At 41.1% G+C, this 20,034-nt stretch overlaps 2 protein-coding genes and 1 long non-coding RNA gene across 11 annotated transcripts in view; 1 reads left to right on the top strand and 2 right to left on the bottom strand.

Annotated features, from left to right (window-relative positions):
• Positions 1–10,217, bottom strand: part of ZFYVE26 (zinc finger FYVE-type containing 26) — a 62,879-nt gene extending 52,662 nt beyond the window's left edge. For 2 of the 3 annotated variants that reach the window (XM_027568932.2, XM_027568934.2), the window contains exons 1-7: positions 10,130–10,217; positions 9,366–9,642; positions 7,848–7,926; positions 3,438–3,527; positions 1,584–2,106; positions 859–989; positions 93–257 (exon numbers count right to left, since the gene is read on the bottom strand). In XM_027568932.2, coding sequence (XP_027424733.1) covers positions 93–257; positions 859–989; positions 1,584–2,106; positions 3,438–3,527; positions 7,848–7,926; positions 9,366–9,559 — 1,182 coding nt within the window. In that variant the 5' untranslated portion in view covers positions 9,560–9,642; positions 10,130–10,217. Of the gene's footprint in view, positions 1–92; positions 258–858; positions 990–1,583; positions 2,107–3,437; positions 3,528–7,847; positions 7,927–9,365; positions 9,643–10,129 lie in introns of those variants that run through there. The other variant, XM_027568933.2, reaches the window with a different exon arrangement.
• Positions 10,218–11,621: 1,404 nt separating this feature from the next.
• The window catches only part of RAD51B (RAD51 paralog B), a 635,945-nt gene continuing 627,532 nt past the window's right edge, over positions 11,622–20,034 (top strand). For all 6 annotated transcript variants that reach the window (XR_003515555.2, XM_027568936.2, XM_027568935.2 and 3 more), the window contains exons 1-3: positions 11,622–11,682; positions 14,907–15,017; positions 16,288–16,401. Coding sequence is in view for 5 of the 6 variants with exons in the window: in XM_027568936.2 (XP_027424737.1) it covers positions 14,934–15,017; positions 16,288–16,401 (198 nt within the window). In the remaining variant the exon portion in view is untranslated. The remainder of the gene's footprint in view (positions 11,683–14,906; positions 15,018–16,287; positions 16,402–20,034) is intronic.
• LOC113908637 overlaps positions 17,443–20,034 on the bottom strand; it is a 52,038-nt gene continuing 49,446 nt past the window's right edge. For both annotated transcript variants that reach the window (XR_004820118.1, XR_003515560.1), the window contains exons 4-5: positions 17,946–18,247; positions 17,443–17,541 (exon numbers count right to left, since the gene is read on the bottom strand). This is a non-coding gene — a long non-coding RNA (uncharacterized LOC113908637). The remainder of the gene's footprint in view (positions 17,542–17,945; positions 18,248–20,034) is intronic.

The following is a 20,034-nucleotide window of genomic DNA, read 5'->3' as shown; positions in this document are numbered from 1 at the left end:
GTGACCGACTTCAGGACCCTGCATTCTGCCTCACCTCGAAGCCCCACAGCAACTAACTTCTGGAGCAGCTCACACTGCAAAGTGAGAGTTACCTGGGCCCTGTGGAGTGTCTGGAGCAGCCTCTTGGCTGATGCTAGGCTCTGGCAGTGCGTCCAGCCCAGGAGCACAAGAAGTCGACTGAGAGGCCTGAATTCTCTGTCTAGTAGGCAGCCAAGACTTGGGAAGTCTTCCTCTTTCAGCAGTGCTAGTGCTGTCACCTGTAAGCCAATGGAGGCTGCTGTAGACAGTTATGTGGACCTGCGGCTTGTTAGGGTAGGAGGCTTTTTAGTAAAGCAGGGAGATGTCGGACAATGACAGGAGTGGCCAGTTGAGTGCAAAATGTTCACAGAAACACTAGACTGTAAGCTCTCTGAAGGCAGGGACTGACTTCTGTTGTAACCCCAGCTCCTAGCACAGTACATGGCACACAGGATGAGGTTAATAAATATCTGTTGACTTAAATTAAAGCTCAGTTGTGGTCAGGACGGAGGTTAGAGTCATTAAAGTCCCCTATCAGCTAGGCAACATATTGCTGCCACTGTCTTTTCTTCTGCACACCTTCCAGAAAGCTTATACGTATCTAACATCTTAGTTCCTGCCAAAGGGCATATATAAAATGAGAGCAGTTCTAATTATGAATGATAATGGTTCTCAGGGCCTTTTCTCTCCCCTGGGACTGCGGGATGGACACACAAATGACTCACCACTAATTAGGATGCTTTGTGTTGGATAAATGAGTCAGAGAGAAATGAGAAATGAAAAAGCCTATAGAAAATCCCTGGGTACTTCTGTGATGGAGAATGAATAAGTTTAATTTACCAGGATCTGCTCGAGGAAATGCTTGCTGTTGCTCAGGCAGTAGAAATAGGCTGATTTCCAAGCCTGGGTTGGGTCAGGATTGGAGAACAGGGCTAGCATTGCCTGCTCAGGATCTAGATGTTCAGGGGAGACTAAAAAAATCAAACCAGACAAGGTTATTGGGGAACAGGGAGATCTTCTTTCCTAAGCTAAAGCTTAGGAAAGAAGCTTTAGCTTCTTTCAAAAAACCAACAGAGTTCACTCTTTGTAAAAAGTTAAGCCAGGTTTTCTACACTTGTATCTTTTATTTAACAGAGAGATCGAGAGAGAGCCCAAGTAGGCAGAATGGCAGGCAGAGGGAAAGGGAGAAAGACTTCCTGTGGAGCAGGGAGCCCGATGTGGGGCTTGATCCCAGGACCCTGGGATCATGACCCGAGCCGAAGGCAGACACTTAACTGACTGAGCCACCCAGGCACCCTTCTACACTTGTATCTTAAAGCACTTTTACTTCTCTCAGTAGCTTCTGAAAAGCTCTTTCCAGGTATTACTATTACTTTATTATTTTTTCCATCATCCCATCTTGGACTACAAAATTTGTACTTCTACGAAAGAACACCTTACCATTTTTGCTTAGCCTCTCCACTAGATTTCCTGAGCAACTTGGAAAGCACCAGCCTAGAGGAACTTCAGAGGTTGGACACAGTGGAATTACTAACATGCAAGGAGAAGCAGCAAAGGGAACACACCTTTTCCCAAGGGTATGGCCTTCACTGGCTTTTCTGTGGCCTTCTCTGCATAGGTATGGCCGTACAGGGATACCAGGCTCCGTCCAGCCTTGGGTAGCAGGCAGCTGAGCACCTGCTCCTCCCGCAGGGGACTCCCCTCAGCCCTGCAGGCCTCCAGTAGTTCCTCACATAGGAGACGCAGCTCAACCCCGACTGGCTCTGCAGGGCAACGCAGACTCTGCAGGGCTCCATAGATGGCATCGACTATACCAGCAGGCCCAGTGGTGGGGCCCTGCACAGCTCCAAGTGCCCTTCGAATGAGGTCCACCAGTGCCTTCTGCAGAGACCAGCCACAGAGGCCAGTGGCATCGTCCTTGCTAAGCAGGAGTTCCAGCAGGGCCTGTGCTGGCTGGGGAGCCTGCCTCAGAAGATCCCAGAGCACAGAGACAGCTTCTGAGCTGAGCCGAGGGGTCCAGCTCTCCTGCCTCTGATTTCCATCAAGCACAGGGCTTCCTGTATCTTGTGCTAAGGCTTCGTATAACTCCTAAATAGAGGATGAAGCAGAGGATCCATGGTGAGCACGTCTAGGATGTTATCACTTATATGCTTGATGTTTTCCTCTTTCAGCATAAATATAAGTGTGTATATAAGAGTAGCAATAGTAAACACTTCAGAGTAGTTACTTCATGCTAAGTCCTTTACATAGAAAAATTAACCCTTACAACAACCTTAAGAGGAAGACACTACTATTATCCACATTTTACAAATGAAGAGATGAAGGCAAAGAGAGAACTCAACTGCCCAAGGGCTCCATTCTCAAGCTAGGCCCCCCTCACCGCCTCCAAAATGTGCACTGTGGATCTAAATCAACGCTGCAAATTCAAAGACCAAGCAGGTAACGAGTGGGCATGAGACATGATGCCCACTCCCGTGGCATTTAAATTCAACTTTTAAGAGAATATTACACACCATTTTTTAACCTCTGCTCTAAATCCTAGCCATCCTTTGAGGTAGAGCCCATTCCTCATCCTTGAAAACCTTCCCCAACACCTCCAACCCACATGACTCTCCCTCTTTACTGGATTTTGAAAGTACTCAAAATTAGTACCATCTGGTTTAATCCATAATTGTGGCAAGTGTATATTTGTCTTTTCTCCTTGACTAGATGATAAGCCTTGGAAGGCAAGAAGCTCTATAGCCTATAATTTGTTTGCAGAGTTGGTGTAGAGGGAGAAAAGAGGATGGGGAAGTAGGTGATTTCCCATGCTTTAGCACCATGCCTATGGACAGTGCTCAGGGATGCTTCTTCATTAACTGCCTCTAAGATGGTCATAGGGTCTTGACCTAATACAAGTGAAAAGTCCCTATCTTAAATCCTATTGTTAATGTCTTTAATTAGCTGGTGGCCAGGTCATGAAGAAAATCAGTACCAACCCTCAGAGCATACTTTAGGTACTTAAGTACAGATATAGTTAAGACTTAGTTCAAATCTGCCCCCAAAAGGTTCTTGTGAGGATTATCACATTCAATGCACCTGTTATAAAAGAGGTATTCAACAAATACTATTTTCTTTCTCCCTTTATATTCTCTATGATACAGTGGTGAAAAATTCAAATACTAAGCTTAAATCTAAGTTACATCTTCCTTTTACGTGGAATGAAAAAAACTTTAATCCCCAGTTATACTTAGTATTTCTAGATAATCCAACTCTAAGAATTCTAAAATCAGGTTAAGTTTATTAAAAAGCTGAACTCTCCTCAGAGGAACCTCTACCTAGCTTGGTCTTGTCTGAGAACATAGCTAACCTCATGCGGACAAGCTGAGCTTGTCGAGTGACTGTAACCCTGGGCAGATGGCTCCAAAGCCCTCTCTCACCTTGAGGATGTCCTCTGGAATGTCACGTTGGAGATCTTCTGATAATAACAGAAACTCAAGCTTTCTCCGGAAAACACTTGGGAGTAATTTCTAGAAGAATCGTAAGAAGGAAGGCTAAAGATTAGGCATATGCTTTAGTTAACAAATAATAAAGTATTTCTCTCCAGTTAGTTTTATTTCTGCTGTTTCTAAGATAAAGTACTTTTAACCACTAAATTCCTGGATATGTTTGAGATACTTTTTTTTAAGGATTTATTTATTTATTTGAGAGTGCGTGCGAGGAGGAAGAGCGGCAGAGGGAGAGAATCTTCAGACTCCCCGCTGAGGTCACAATCTAACATGGGGCTCAATCTCAAGACCCATGAGATCATGAACTGAGCTGAAGCCAAGAGTCGGATGCTGAACTGACTGTGCCACCGTGGCACCCCGAGATACTTTTCTTTATAAACAAAAACAGCTAAACTTGGATGCATACATTCACAACTGTATCATAGAGAATATAAAGGGAGAAAGGAAATAGTATACCTATTTCTTTAACAGGTGCACCGAATGTGATAATTCTCACAACAACCTTGTGGGGGCAGATTTGAACTATGTTTTAATTATATCTGTACTTAAGTGCCTAAGGTATGCTCTGAGGGTTGGTACTGATTTTCTTCATGACCGGCTAATTAAAGACATAACTTTTAAATCCCACTCTGATCAGCCTCAAACTCCAAGCTTTGCTCATGTCATGTGACTTTTCTGTCACATGAAGTCTTTTTCCAAGAATCTCCCTTGCAGTGTCCAAACACCCAGTTATGAGTAAGCCTGGGAGGGTATGGCCCACTGATCTTCTTTCGGTCCAAACCCTGGTTTTTGGTATTCATTATAAGTTGGAAAACAAAAGAGGAAGAGATCTAATGGTTATTATGTGCCATATACTGTGTCATATTTTCACACATTTAAAAAAATTTCATTTAATCTCTAAATCAAACAAACCTGTGACTTGAGCATATATTTTACTAACAATGAAATGGTTAGGAAGTATTTTTAAATTATTTCCAACATGAAAAAGAAAAAGTGATCTACCAAATATCTGTTAATGAGACATGCCATCAGAGAAGACTTATGTAAGGAAAGAGAGAGCCCCTGGCTCTTCCTGGACCTGCTTGTTTCACAATAACTTCCCTTCACCTGGTTCTTAAAACTAAAATTATAGTTTCCCCTTCTCCAGACACAAATACAAATAAGAGTAAAATCTAGGACTAATCCTAACAAACACTATTTTTTATTTATTAATTTTTTAATTAATTTTTAAAATTTTATTTATTTTCAGTGCGGGGCTTGAACTCACGACCCTGAGATCAAGACCTGAGCTAAGATCAAGAGTCCAATGCTTACCTGATTGAGGCACCCAGGCACCCCACCACTGCTTTAAATTAAAGACACCTGTAAATCACATCGCTGATTAAAGGTTCCAGGAGTCATATTTTATTGAAAGGTCTCTTATCTCAAGCAAGAAGCACCTACAAGACTGTGTGTGCGCGTGTGTGTGTGTGGGGGGGGGGGGTTAGAAGACAAGATCACACTTTTTCTTTTCATGTGCCATTCACCATATCAGAGGCTAACACGATCTAGTATGTTCTCGGTACAAAATCCTATTTCTTCTTACCACATCCTTCCCTAATGCACCTATGCCATCTGAGTGCTTATATAATGCTAGTGATTAGAAGTCAGTGGAGAAAATTCATGCTGGAAAGCTAAAAGTTAAATGCTTCAACTGAGGACTAAGAGGAAGGAATAAATAAGATGTTCAGACAGCAGGCCCCTGATAAAGAACAAAGTCTGGTTAAGATATTAGGACTTTAATCTAGAATCCTAAAGACTCCTTAGTTTGTAATTATGTTACTGGTGAAATTGCTTTATGCATGTGCAGGGTCATAAATGACTAACATTTCTAAAACAGGGAAGAATTTGTTCCATGTTTCTAAGCACAGATCTTACTATCAAAGCAAAGAATGTTCAACGTAGAAAAATTAGAACACAGAAATAGGCAAGTGAAAACACACACCTAGAACCCCCAAATCTTCCCACTGAAAGACAACTTCTATCAATACTATGGTCTGAGGGCATCCAGATCATTTCTATTCATGCATCCCAAATGCATAGTTCTCTAAAGTGTTTTTTCACGTAGCAGAGTATGAACATCCCTCCATGTCACTGAAAGTTCATTTACCACATAAATTTAATAGTGGCATAGGATTTTACAAATAGATTAGCCAGTCCTGTACTGTGGACATGGGAGTTGTTTCCAGTTTTCCTTTATTAGAAGCAGCATGGCAGTGAACATCTCTGCAGTTAAATCTTTGCACACATGCTTCCACATGTAGAGATAAATCACTGCAAGATAAAAAGGCAGAAGGCAAAAGAAGATGAAGAAAAGGGAAAATGGAATCACTGTTTTCAACTTATAATTAAAAAGGAAGCTTCTGGGGATGCCTGGGTAGCTCAGTTGGTTAGGCGGCTACCTTCGGCCCAGGTCATGATCCCAGGGTCCTGGGATCGAGTCCCACACTGGGCTCCTTGCTCAGTGGGGAGCCTGTTTCTCTCTCTCTCTCTCCCTCTGCTTGTGCTCTGTCAAATAAAATCTTTAAAAGAAAAAAAAAATAAAAAGGAAGCTTTTGGCAGAAGTTGGGAGACTGGAAAAAGAGAGGCAGCTAGCAAGTTCCCTAAAAGATGAAGGCCACTCTGGATTAGCGACTGGCCTTATGGAACTACTCTAAGTCCTTGTAAGAGTTGCAATCTTAGTCCTTTTAAGAATTAAGTCTCTGGGGTCCTTGCTTAAAGTTTAAAACATTCCCACAACTGTTTAAATAACTGAGGCACGGAAGCCTAAAGACCAAATGGTCTTTGATATTGGGAAAAACAAGAACAACTCTTAGTTTGTGCTAAGGAGCCACGGAAGTGAAATCAACCCTGGTCTGGTTGAGCAACTATACAGAATATAAGCAACAAAGCAGCCATGAATGGGGCACCTGGGTGGCTCACTCGATTAAGCATTCAACTCTTGATTTTGGCTCAGGTCACGATCCCAGGGCTTCCATGTGGAGCCTGTTTAGGATTCTCTTTCTCCCTTTCTCTGCCCACCCCCACCACTGTCTCTAAGAAAAAAGAAAAAAAAAAAAAAAGGCAGCCACGAAGTAGGCAAATACCCTTAAGTGAGGGGAAAGTTCATCTGGTTTGACAAATTCCATGTTTGGACTAGAAAAATTTTTAGTCAATAACAGTTTTTCTTTTCCTCTTTGAAGATTTTAATTCAAGTTTTCCCTTTTAGATCTGAAACTAGAGCTAACTCATCATCCTGGGGTTATTTAAAAATTTTGCTTCTCTTTCTTCCCTCTCCTGCTAGCCTTTTTGTCATTTTTTTGGTCTTTTTTTTTAGACACTGCCAAAAACCTGGATATGAGGTACATTTAGATTAGGAATTTCTGTTATTTTTTAACAGCTATGTGAAGTATCAGGCAAAACTGGACCTGGAGGCAAAATTAATTCTGATGACAGAGGGGAGTAAAGAAGAAAATTAGGCTGAATTATAGGCATTTATAGAACAGAATTTATGGTTTCTTTAAGTTCTACCTCAAATAATGTTGAGGTGGAAAAACCAGTAGACGAGGGACTCAAAGTGAGAAGATCTTGGTTCTAGCCTTAGTTCTTCCAACTAACTTTATTGTGTGTCCCTGGGCTAGTCACTTCTCTTCTGGGTCAGAGGTTCCTCACTTATATCTTAAAGTCTGAGGCTTAATACAAAATTGTCTCAGAGAAATTCCTCTAATGGATATCAACTTCTGATATTATCATATACTTCTAAAAAGGCTTTTAATGGCAACCCTTTTTTAAAAAGCACTTTGTTACAAGTTTTCTTCCACTATTAATTTGCTCACTCTGTTTTTGTATTTGATAACTTTTAGTTTAATTCATGTGGATTATTAACCTATTAATCAATGAGGTTTAAATCTATAAGTATTCACTGCACTAGACTAATTAAAATGAGATTTTTGGAAGAACAACCAGGTTTCAGCTCAGCCCATTCTCCATTACTTGAGTATTATGAGATTCATACTTTATTTGCTATTTTGTCATTTTCACTTAGTTTTGCAAAGTTCTGTTCGGCACAAGACTCACAATGGTATTTAACAAAATGATATCACCTTAAATGGTATTACATGCCAATGTATGTTAGTAAATGAATGAATAAATTTAGGTAAGGAGACAGCAATAAAAATTTATGCCATTCTTACTGTCGATACTGAGAAGGGAATATGACAAACCTCATAATAAAGGAAGTAACAGATGAAAAGGAAATCTTTAGCTACTTCCAAGTTCTCAGTCTTGGCCTCAGGAAAAAATCTGAAATATAAATCTGCTTACCTTTTCCTGGGAGAACCATTTTTCCAGTACAAGAAACCAGACCCAGGCTAATCTTTGAGGGTTGATGTCCTGTCCACATCTGAAAAATGTGAAAAGAAAGAATTTCTAAACAAAGAGTTTCTACTGACCTTTACTCTTTTGTGACCCAAGATTTAGATTTCACTGCTCAGTCTGTTTTAAACCTAAACAGGCAAGAAGACATTGTCCTAATGAGAAATTTTCAATTTTATGATAAATCAATAAAACTAGAACCAGAACAGGGCCAGCAGCTTTCATTAAAAAAAAAAAAGGAAAAAAAACTGCACCCCTACCTCCAACTCCCTATCTAGTCTTTATTAGTTTTAAATGAAATAACATTCATAGAAAGCCATAAAAGCAAGGCTCCTAAAGTATATTCTTGAAAATAGAAACTGAATCAAGTAGTCTTAAAGAAAAAAAAGGAATTTCATGAAAATTTATTTTTAACTCTATGCTGAAAACAGGGGTATAAGAATTCATAAGGTTTTCTTTGAAGTTAGTAATTTAGACAGAAACTGGCTAGAACCCAAATGAAATAAAAATAAAGGGAAAAAAGAATCACCTAAGTCTCTACTCTGTATGTGTTCAAACAATACAACAAAGCTGTCAAAGTAAAAAAAAAAAAGTGAAGGAGAGAGTAGACAGCACATTTAATTGTTATACCACTGGTTGTTAATAGCACTGCCAGGAAGAGCTTCATTAGAAATTTAGATAGAGAACAGTGCTTGCCAGGGTACAAAGAGGGGTCAAAATACAAAGAGGTATTCCCAGGGAGTGAGGGAATTCTTTTGTGGTGATGGAAGAGTTCTGTATCTTGATTTTAGTAGTAGTTACATGAATCTGTACCTGGATTAAACTGCAGAGAACTACATATATAAAAACAAATCCACATTTAAAAAATGGTGACAACTTAATAAGGTCTATAGTCTAGTTAACAGAAATGCACCAATGTCAAATTTTCTGATTTTGATATTGTACAGTATGTATATGAGATATCACAATTGGGAGAAGCTGTGGAAAAGATACTCTGTATTTTTTTTTGCATTTTGTGAATGTGAAACTTAACTTATATAACTTTCAACATAATATTTATATAATTATTTCAAAATAAAAACTTTAAGTGAAGTGACTTCCAGTCCTTTGTTAAAGCTGTAATACCTTCAATTACATAAGCAAGAAGAGAGCAGGGTTTGCTTTTCTGGAGGCAAAGGAAATGCTTTTCAATGCAGTTCCACCACCTACTTTAATGATAATAATCAAGAAATGGTGGTTTCAGGCACACTTTGCTGGCCAGGCTTAAATGTAGTTTCAGATGATAACTGAAAGCCAAACCGATTAAATACTAAACATGTATTAGGTAAATTTTCAGAGCATGAGAAATACACTCTGCCTCTGATAATTCTTCAGAGCATAGGTGAGAGAGGCACATTGACCAGAGCCCAAATATTGACCTTGTGTCTCCTGCCCTGTGACTGCCTAGAATAAAGAGAGATCCCTTACCTCAACTGATCTGGACACACCACCAGCGCCTGAAGTATATCTTCCACCTTTTTTGGGATATCCCCTTGTGCCTCGTGTAGCTGAGGTACACATGCCTGAGCCAGCTCCCATTCTCCTCTGCGAAGGCACTCACAGAAAAACCCAAAAAGTTGCTTCTGAGAAGCAGTTTCCTCTTGTCCAAATGGATGATGCATTTTCCCAGCACAGAGTGCAGGGAGATAGAAAGAGATGAATTACGCAGAACACATTGTCAATTTTCTCATTCGTAGAGCACCTCCTAGAAACAATACACACCACAATGAGGAGAAACGGAAGGAACTATAATTAGACAAACTAGTAACTACTAGCCCGTCTGGGAAAAGCGGTACTTACTTCCCTAATTATTGTTCTAAGTTTGATTTGAGGTATTACTCTTTTTGAGAAGTTCCACCTTTCCCCGAGGGGTGGAGCCCATCTCTCTACACGCATCCAATATTTGGTTAATCTTTATGGTCTATTAGCTCGGGGTGCAGACCCATAACTGTACTTTCGTATTCCCCACTTAACTTTACGCCCATTCCGACTCCAAATCCACGGTCGCCTCCTTAAGGATGAGAAATTCAGCAGGAATCTCCCTAGTTTGAGCCCTCTCTTAAAGCAGAGGAGTGAGGTCTGGAGAAGAGTCTGTGTTAGAGCTGAAGGACCGTGGGGATTGGGGCTGAGGGACGCTCCCTACAGGTGTCGTGGAGAGCGCCCCCGCCTTCTTTGGGGCGCCTTACACTCACCCGCTCCAGGTGCCCAAAGCAATAGAGCTTCCAGCGCAGCCATGTTTGAACCGAGTCAGGTGATAGGTCCCATTCGGGAGGTTGCCCGATGGCGGGTGGGGTGGGACGACAGACAGCGGCTACTCCTATTGGTCAGTGGAGGGACGATGCAAATAAGGCGCCATATTTGTTTGGGTCACGTGACGCCACCTCTTCGGACTAGAGAAAGCTAGGACCCCGAGAGAGTAAATCAGCCAACTGGCTAATAAGGACAGTTCCTCTCAGTTTTGACTACTCCTCCGCTCAGCACCTTTTGTTTTGCGTTTGGCGGAGCAGGTGGCAGGAATATCAGTGTCCCTTGATTTTTTTCTTCTTTTACTCCCTAGCATTTGAAGTCAGCTTTTAAATAAGTGCTCGCCAGTAGCAGTGTTTTGCCAGGCCTTGGGAATAACGAGAGCAAGGAAACCTGGATCCTCCTCCATTGTTATTCTATCCACTTGGGCTCTGTTATAATCCCAGAATCCTACGTCCTGAATTCCCATTGATTTATTTGCTTATTTACCCGACAACCGTTAATTGAACGGGGTGCTAAGCCCTACTTTACAGACTGGTTAAGGTACGAACCCTGTCCTCGAGCTCACAGTCCAGTGAGGAGTGCAGGCCAGTAATTAGGATACAGTAGGCTAAGTTATAGGATAGAAAGTGCACAGAGATGAGAGCAAAGAACGAACAAAAGCTTTTTTGCAAATATAATACTGTAATCTGAAACCGAGTCTTAAAGCAACAGTTTACTAAGATTCCTTATCACAGCTGCTTTTACACATAAACTTCTGTTTGCTTTCCTTCATGGTGTCCTTAAACTATAGACTCTAATGTTTCCCCATTACGTGTTTTCGGTTGAGCAATTTCACTCAGCAATTCCCAAACTATTTCATCACCAAAGTGTGGTGAAAAAAGCAAACCCAGGAATTAAGCATCTGCCTTTGGCTTAGGTCATGACCCCAGGGTCCTGGGATGGAGCTCCATTAGGGCTCAGCGGGGAGTTGGCTTCTCCCTTTCCCTCTGCCCCTCCTCCGGCTCCAGTGCGCGCGCGCGCGCTCTCTCTCAAATAAATACGATCTTAAAAAAAAAAAGGAAAAATTAAAAAAGCAAACCAAAATAAACCCAAGCTCTCTTTCAAAACCGCTTCTAGGATAGGTGGATTCTTATTTATTCCCTGAAAACTAACATGTCTCTCTGGTCCATTACACATTTTTTAAAGGTAGTGACAAAAGAAAGAAAAGACACAATTCCAAGCAAGGTTTTTCCTGGCTTCATTTTCTCCTTGCTGCTGTTCCTCTACAAGATTTTGATAATCATTGTATTGAGAAAGTGACTGGAACGCCTCAAGTGATTATAGTGTGAACTACAATTCCCTGCAAGCAGGGGACCCAACCTGGGACTCTTCCTACCTCTGATTGGATATTTCGCCAGAGTGACGACCCAGTCAGCATTTGGGTTGTTGCCTTATGGCGCTTTCCGCGGGGAACTGTGAGGGGTGGGGGAAACTTTGAAAGTTGGATGCTACAGACCCGGTACTGGAAAGTTTCGTGTGGGGGGCGTTTGTGGGGAAACGGGATGCGCTCCTTATTTTCTGCTCCTTTTCTGGGCCCCTCTCTGTGTTATTGATTTCGGGGTAGCGGAGAATCTCTCTTTGGTCCAGTACACGCCCCCTTAGGCCTGTAGGCATCTTAACAGGAACCTCGCCGCGGATCTGGGGGCTTTTGGCCTTCTTTTGTGGGGGATGCTGGGAAGCTGCTCCTTGTTGGAAAAAATTATTTTTAGGGGATTCTAGGGTGACATTTTCGCCTCTTGATACCCACCTCCCCTCTCCCATTTGCGGGCTGTTCGGAGTCTCGGCAGGGGAGCCCGTCATTAAGGGAAGTTTATGGTCTGCTCGCCTTCTGGTGGTGTTGAAGAAGACGTAGTTAAAGCGAGGAATCTGGAGCTCGATCTCTGGATTCGAATGCGGACTCAGCCATTTGCTAGCTGATAGACTTTGCACAAGTTTTTCAATTCAATGCCTCAGTATCCTTAGTCTGAAAAGTGAGGTAAAACATCGGACGGAAGCTCTTGGAACAGTACTTGGCATGTGATAAGGGCTCAATAAATATTAGCTATTATCGTTAACAGTTTTCATTGAACATCTTACATAAGGATTTTTATTTTGTTGAGGAGGGAAGGTTTCAGTCTTCAGGATGGAATAGCTTCCCTCACCCCTGTTTACCTGTGCGGGCATGCCGTACACACACACACACACACACACACACACACACACACACACACACACACACACATACATAAGGATTTTTATTTTGTTGAGGAGGGAAGGTTTCAGTCTTCAGGATGGAATAGCTTCCCTCACCCCTGTTTACCTGTGCGGGCATGCCGTACACACACACACACACACACACACACACACACACACACCGTACACACACACACGCACACACACACACACACACACACACACCAGGAATTTAAGTCTGGTGGAAGAAACGAACACGCAAGCTGTAATAATAACGTTAATAAGATTATCCAACAAATATGTACAAAGTATGATGAGAACATTGGAGAGGAAGAGAGTGAGTTGGGGGCAGGCTTTGTGGAGGAAAATCGAGTCAGGACTGACCGTTGGTTTAACTTACCAATATATTGTGGCTAGAGAGCCGATAAGAGGCGGTGAATGATGTTTTGCTGCCTGAATTGATAATGGTAATGATTGTTAACCTTGAGCTGTGTGTCAGACACCATCCAAATCCTTTAATCTTTCACTACATTCCTACGAGGTAAATATTTGAGTTACCCTTGTTTTTACAGATGAAGAAACAATGACACCAGGAGATGAAGTAGCTGCCAGGGAGGCCAGGATCTGGGCCTTGCAATCAGATGCATGAATGAGAGGGATGTGAGAGACCAGTTGATGAAGGGTCTTTATGCGATCTTAAGAAGTGTTGAATTTATCCCATGGGTAAATTACAATGGTCCCACAGGTAGTTTTGAAGGATGACAGGATTGGAGCGAATTTTTAGGTAGCTGCCTCTGGCAGGATTGTGGCACTGACCTGACTTTTGCAGACCAGTTTGGTGCTTCTTCCCGTCTGCTTCCATAGCACATTTAAATGCCAGTGACAGTACTCATTGCATTGACTGTAATTATTTGTGTATACATCTCTTTTCATCTTTTACTGTGAGTTCCCAAAGGGCAGGGAATATGCTTAAATGATTCTTGTACCCAAGGGCTCAGCAGAGCCTGTGATTAAGAAGTGTCTGTGGAAGGAGCCAAATGGATTTTTTTTTTTTTTGGTAGTGTAGGGAATAACCCCCCCACACCAGGCAGTATGCATAGTGCAGACAGATGATGGGAGTGGCCCTAATAAGGCTGAGATAGCAGAGTTGGTTATTGTTAAAGTCCAGGTAGTTTGGGTTTCCCTTTTTGATTGAATTTATCAGTCTAAATGGTGTTATTGCCCAGAACTAGCTGATCTGTAAAGACAGTAAACTATTTGGGAAACAATTCAATACTGACAAATTCCCACTGAGAAAAAAGAAAGGGATGTATTTTGTGTTTGGGAGGTGTGTGTGTATGTGTGCATGCACACGTGAATGTGAGAGAGAGAGAGAAAGGGAGGGAGAAGAGGGGGAGGGAGGGAGAGAGTTCATTTAATTCAGAGAATTTATATGTTATATAGAAATTTGGGCTGTGGTATTGGAAATAAACTGGTATCTATATTCTCAGTACTATGTATTTTTGTTCCAAAATGTCACTCCTTTTCTGAGAGCTATATTGCTTTATTGCCTGGAACCATGAAGAGTTCCTGTTTCTACTCTATCCAAAGAATATCTTTCCATCTCAGTGAGAACACAACTTCTCCTTTGCATGCATAATGAAAGGAATCACAGTGATTGTGTTCTAGTTCTCTGAAGGCAAATATTTCATGAGCCTCATTTAGCCCTAGTGAGGTTCAACAACAAGAGTGAAATTTAATTGCATGTGAGAATGTGAGAAGCTAATACAATAAAAACAATTTCAGTTTGTAAGTAAGACCTGAAATAATAAAATCTCATTTGATTCAGAGGTTTGCTCTGCCTCATAGAAAAAGGAGAGGTTAAATATGATTATGGACTTGTAGCAGGGTGTTAACAGTTAAGAGGATAAGTCTTAGAGTCAGACTTCCTGAGTTGAAATTCTGGGTCCACCATTAACTTTTTCTGGTGACTATGGAGTAGCTAACATTTCAAGGCTTTAGTGTTCTCATATGTAAAAATTGGATCAATAATCAAACTTCCTTATAGGGCTTTTGAGAAGATTAAATGTGATAATTTATGTAAAGCTTTGGAACAGTGTCTGGTACATAGTAGGTGCACAGTAAATTGTTGTTACAGTGCAATGAAAGTAAAGCCTTTCTAAGGAGTGCTGCTTGGAAATATTCCTTGAGGGTTAATTACGTATCCAAATAAAATTTATAAATGCATTGAAAATCTTAAGATGCTATACAAATGTGAAGTGGTGTTTTTATATTCATGTAAGAAATACCAAAGAATTGTGTGAAATGCACATTCTTACATTGTATTGTTTCTCTGTGTGGATGTTTGGCAGACATTTAGGAGGATCCTGTAGCTGTCCTTTATTTTATCAGTAATATTTTAAATACTGTACATTTTATTTTGTCTCTGGAGAAGCTTGAAGAGTTTTTTATTTTGTAGCGTGTTTTGGATACTGTCTACCATTGCTTATGCCCTTTTCCAATTCTTTTCAGGGTCCTTTTTCTGCTGTATCTGAAGGCATGGGTAGCAAGAAACTCAGACGAGTGGGTTTATCACAAGAGCTGTGTGACCGTCTGAACAGACATCAGATTGTTACCTGTCAGGTAAAATTTAGGTACTTTTTCTCATGGAGAAACTTTAAGTACAAATTAATTTTAAATATACCCTTAATAACTTGAAAATAAGCCTGAAATGTGAAAATTGAACTTTCTAAAAAAAAAAGAAAAAGATAAATTATAGTGCTTCTCCAAAAGCTAATTTAAAATAACAGGCCACTTAGGTTGTATTTCCAAATGTGATTTCATTTATCCAGATTCCAATATGTTTGCATTTTGGGTCAGGGGAGAATGCTTATAGCATAATGTAAAGTATACTCATGCCATTTATTTGGGATTCTAGAGAAGTTTCATCCACTTGAAAGAAATTTTGCAGTTACATGAGAAATAGGACTTAAATGAGGAGATGGTATTCAAAATGGATTATGTCTCTTGCAAGCAAGAGAAATTAATAGAATAATTTTCCTATCAATGAATGAAAGAAGTAGAGCAGATGTTGCATTTTTTTTTTAAGATTTTATTTATTTGAGAGGGAGAGAGAATGAGAGAGAGCACATGAGAGGGGGGAGGGTCAAGGGAGAAGCAGACTCCCTGTCGAGCAGGGAGCCCGATGCGGGAGTCGATCCAGGGACTCCAGGATCATGACCTGAGCCGAAGGCAGTCGCTCAACCAACTGAGCCACCCAGGCGCCCCAGATGTTGCATTTTTAAGCACAATAGTGAAGCAGATCCCTCTTAGGTTAAATAAGGTTTTATGTTAGGATTTAATCCTTAATAAGACAGATTTTCAGCGTATGCTGCAATTTTAAAAAATTGCTTTTTGTGTTAATGGTATTTTGATTCCTCTTACACATCTAATAACCCTCATGTTCATACTTGAAGACACTCTTAAAAGTATGAGACTTAACATTTCATTCCATAGTCACTTTTATTGTCTCAATTACTAAATACTTCCTCTGAATGATCTCATAGCTTAGTAAGAAACCCATTTCAACCTGACACATTCTGGTGTCTGTGCCCAAATTCTGGCCTAGGGCGGTGCTCATATACACCTGGGTTGGAGGCTGCTGCTATGTGATGTTACTTGATATGTCCTCTGATACATGCTAACTAAATTGGAGAATTAGAAGATAAGTTTATGGCATCATATCTTTCAGTTAAGGCATATGTAGGGGGAAATACTATAAGAAACATATAAACCTTTGATCTACAACAAATTATGCTTTATACATGGATACTGTCCATGAAAAGTTTCTTTTTAATTCCAATATCTTTGTTGCACAAATATGTTTAAAATAGTCTTTTTATTGTCTCTTTAGGACTTTTTATGTCTTTCCCCACTGGAGCTTATGAAGATGACTGGCCTTAGTTATGGAGGTGTCCATGAACTTATATGTATGGTCAGCAGGGCCTGTGCCCCACAGATGCAAACGGTATATATATGTATTTTATTATGCTTTGGTTATGATTTTTGCGATCATTCTTTATCTCATTTAAAATCTTTTTTGGGGGGCGCTTGGGTGGCACAGTTGGTTAAGCAACCAACTCTTGGTTTCAGCTTAGATCATGATCTCAGGGTCATGAGACTGAGACCTGTGTTGGGCTCCACTTTCAGTGGGGAGTCTGCTTAAGACTCTCCCTCTGCCTTTCCCCTCGGCATGCATGCATACATGCATGCACATTCTCTCTCAGATAAATAAATCTTTTAAAAAAAAATCTCTTTTGAGATGAGGCAAAAGCAAAAATAGAGATGAACACCTCAAAAATATTGATTCACACCATCGAGTTAGTCCTTTAATGAGAATATATGTGAAAAATTTATGTAGTTCATGGGAGACAGTTCCTAATTATGGGAATGAGGAAGGAACAGGAAGTTTTTTCCTCTGAAGCTAATAGTGATATTTCAAAAGGTCATCTTTGTCTTTTGTTTGTTTGGGTAGAATTTGTGGGTCTCATGGTTAAGTTATAATATACTCCTAATTTTAGAATACCCCTGTCTCTGTAATACTAACTTTTATCATCATCAGTCTACATCATAAAGTACATATATTGTATTTACACTTGCTTTTTGATTGAATAAATAATACTTAAGAACTTTGCTCACTCTTTTTTTTTTTTTAAAGATGTTATTTATTTATTTGAGAGAGAGAGAGTGCGAGCGAGCCTGAGCTGGGGAGAAGGGCAGAGGGAGAGGGAGCAGCAGACTCTTGTTGAGTGCAGAGCCTGAGCAGGGCTTGATCCGAGATCATGACCTGTGCCGAAGGCAGCTGCTTAACCGACTGAGCCACCTAGGCACCCAAAAACTTTGCTCACCCTTGAGAAGAGTTAAAGTCTTTTATAACAAATCCTCATCAAGTTGTAGTATTTTTTTATACTTTCTGTTTCATAACTTTAGCTTTTCAACATGTGGGTTTAGTGCATGGTTTGAAAATATCTTGTTTTCCCAGAATAAGAGTGCCTAAAAGTCTGTTCAGTGCTTTACAAATGTATTTATTTAGGTGGATTATAGATTACTTACCTTACACCTTATACTGAAATTTGGTAACCACTGAGCAATAAAGTGGAGTTCAATTCTATGAAGTGGGAAGGAAGGGATGTTAGTGTCATTTGAAAATTCTGAAATTAATGAATAGATAGTCTTTTCTTTTGTTCAGATTTAGCTTGTGATCTAAGAAAATACCTCATAGGCAAAGTAGCCAGAAGAATACGAATTGGAGCTGGGGATTGGCACTGTCTTAGCTTTGTCATTGACCTTGGTGCTTTGAACAGCTCGCTTTGTTTTATGGGAGAAGGAAGAGAGCTAAAATAGTAAGTGATGATTCTGTGACCAGGTTCAAATTAACTTGTTTCTATTTTGAAGCTTGTAAAGCACCAAGAAAGTGTTTTAGTTTGACGTGTGTCATTCTGTTTGGTCAATATCTATGGCATATTTCTAGTTAGGGGATTAGTTAGGGGAGAGCATGGGCAGGAAATTCACCTTTCATCTCCACTTCTGCTACCACTTCAGCCATGGTTTCAATACCATTCCAAATGCCGTTTCAAGAAGCCATCTTTCTCCTTTGTTGTATGTTCATTTCTGTAGCATTCTGTAGATTTGGGTCTTGCTTCAAACGTTGGCTTAGCATCAGTTCATTTTTCCAGGGAAGATTTTTTTTTTGTTCATTTATATATTCCTTTAACTAGTATTTATTTCGTGCCAACCATGTAGCAGGTACTCTGTCAGGTCCTGGCGATCTTGTAGTGAACATGGTAACATCCTGCCCTCATGCAGCTTACAGTCTAGTGGGAGAAGTCAGACATTACACATATAATTACATAAACGGTTATTTGTAGTAATGATAAGTCCTATCAAGGAAAAGTACAAAAAGCTCTGAAACTTAGTAACAGGGTACATTACTTAGTTCTGGGGTTGGGAAGGGCTCCTCCTGGGAAGTGACACTTTAGCTAAAACCTGAAGGATGAATAGGGGAGAGATAGGCAAAGTCAGGAAGGAGGTGAGCATGGAGGAGTCTGCAGGCAGTGGGACCGGGATGTGCAAAAGCCCTGTGAAGAGAAGGAGAATGGTGTTTCCTGGCAGTAAAACAAGGCTGGTGTGAATGGAACATAGCGGTGAGGAGCAGATTGACCTCAGAGATGAAGTCAGAGAAGCAAGCAGGAGTCAGATCATGGGGCTTACAGACCATGTAAAGGATTTTGAACTTTATTCTGAGAGCAATAAAAAGTCATAAAGGTTATAATCTGTGTTTTTAAAAACTCAGTCTTGCACAGAGACTTTATCAAAAACATGATTGCAGGCACATCTCAGGCTGACTGTGCTGTCCTGATTGTTGCATGCTGCTGTTGGTGAATTTGAAGCAGGTGTCTCCAAGAATGGGCAGGCCCATGAGCAAGCCCTTCTGGCTTACGCACTGGGTGTAAAACAACTAATTGTTGGTGTTAACAAAATAGATTCCACTCAGCCACCCTACAGCCAGAAGAGATAGGAGGAAATTGTTAAGGAAGTCAGCACCTGCATTAAGAAAATTGGCTACAGCCCTGACACAGAATCATTTGTGCCAATTTCTAGTTGGAATGGTGACAACATGCTGGAGCCAAGTGCTAACATGCCTCGGTTCAAGGGATGGAAAGTCACCCGCAAAGGTGGGAATGCTGGTGGAACCACACTGCCTGAAGCTCTGGATGGCATTTCTGCCACCAGCTCATCCAACTGACAGGCCCTTGTGTTTGCCTCTCCAGGATGTCTACAAAATTGGTGGTATTGGTACTGTCCCTGTGGCCTGAGTGGAGACTGGTGTTCTTAAACCTGGCATGGTGGTCACCTTTGCTCTAGTCAATGTTAAAACTGAAGTCTGTTGAAATGCACCGTGAAACTTTGAGTGAAGCTCTTCCTGCAGACAATGTGGGCTTCAGTGTCAAGAATGACGTATCTGGGGGCACCTGGGTGGCCCAGTTGGTTGAGCGTCTGCCTTCAGCTTAGGTCATGATCCCAGGGTTCTGGGATCAAGCCCCATGGCAGGTTCCCTGTTCAGAGGGGAGCCTGTTTCTCTCTCTCCCCCTTGCTTGTGTTCTCTCTCCCTATGTTTGTCTCTCTCAAATAAATAAAAATAATATTAAAAAAGGAATGATGGATCTGCCAAAGATGTTCATCGTGGCAATGTGCCTGGTGACAGCAAAAATGACCCACCCATGGAAGCAGCTGGCTTCACAGCTCAGGTGATTATCCTGAACCATCCAGGCCAAATCAGTGTTGGATATGCACCTGTGCTGGATTGTGACCCAGCTCACATTGCTTGCAGGTTTGCTGAGCTGAAGGAGAAGATAGATCATTATTCTGGAAAAAAGCCGGAAGATGGTCCCAAGTTCTTGAAATCTGGTGATGCTGCCATTGTTGATATGGTTCCTGGCAAGCCTATGCATGTCAAGAGCTTCTCTGACTATCCTCCTGTGGCCCGTTTTACTGTTGGTGACATGAGACAGACAGTTGCTGTGGGCGTCATCAAAGCAGTGGATAAGAAGGCTGCTGGAGCTGGCCAGGTCACCAAGTCTGCCCAGAAAGCTCAGAGGCT

Source organism: Zalophus californianus, chromosome 6 (assembly GCF_009762305.2).
Source record: "Zalophus californianus isolate mZalCal1 chromosome 6, mZalCal1.pri.v2, whole genome shotgun sequence".
In the NCBI taxonomy this organism is placed as follows: Eukaryota; Metazoa; Chordata; class Mammalia; order Carnivora; family Otariidae; genus Zalophus; species Zalophus californianus.
Note: the sequence above shows the minus strand (reverse complement) of the source record. Positions and strands in the feature narration are given on the sequence as shown.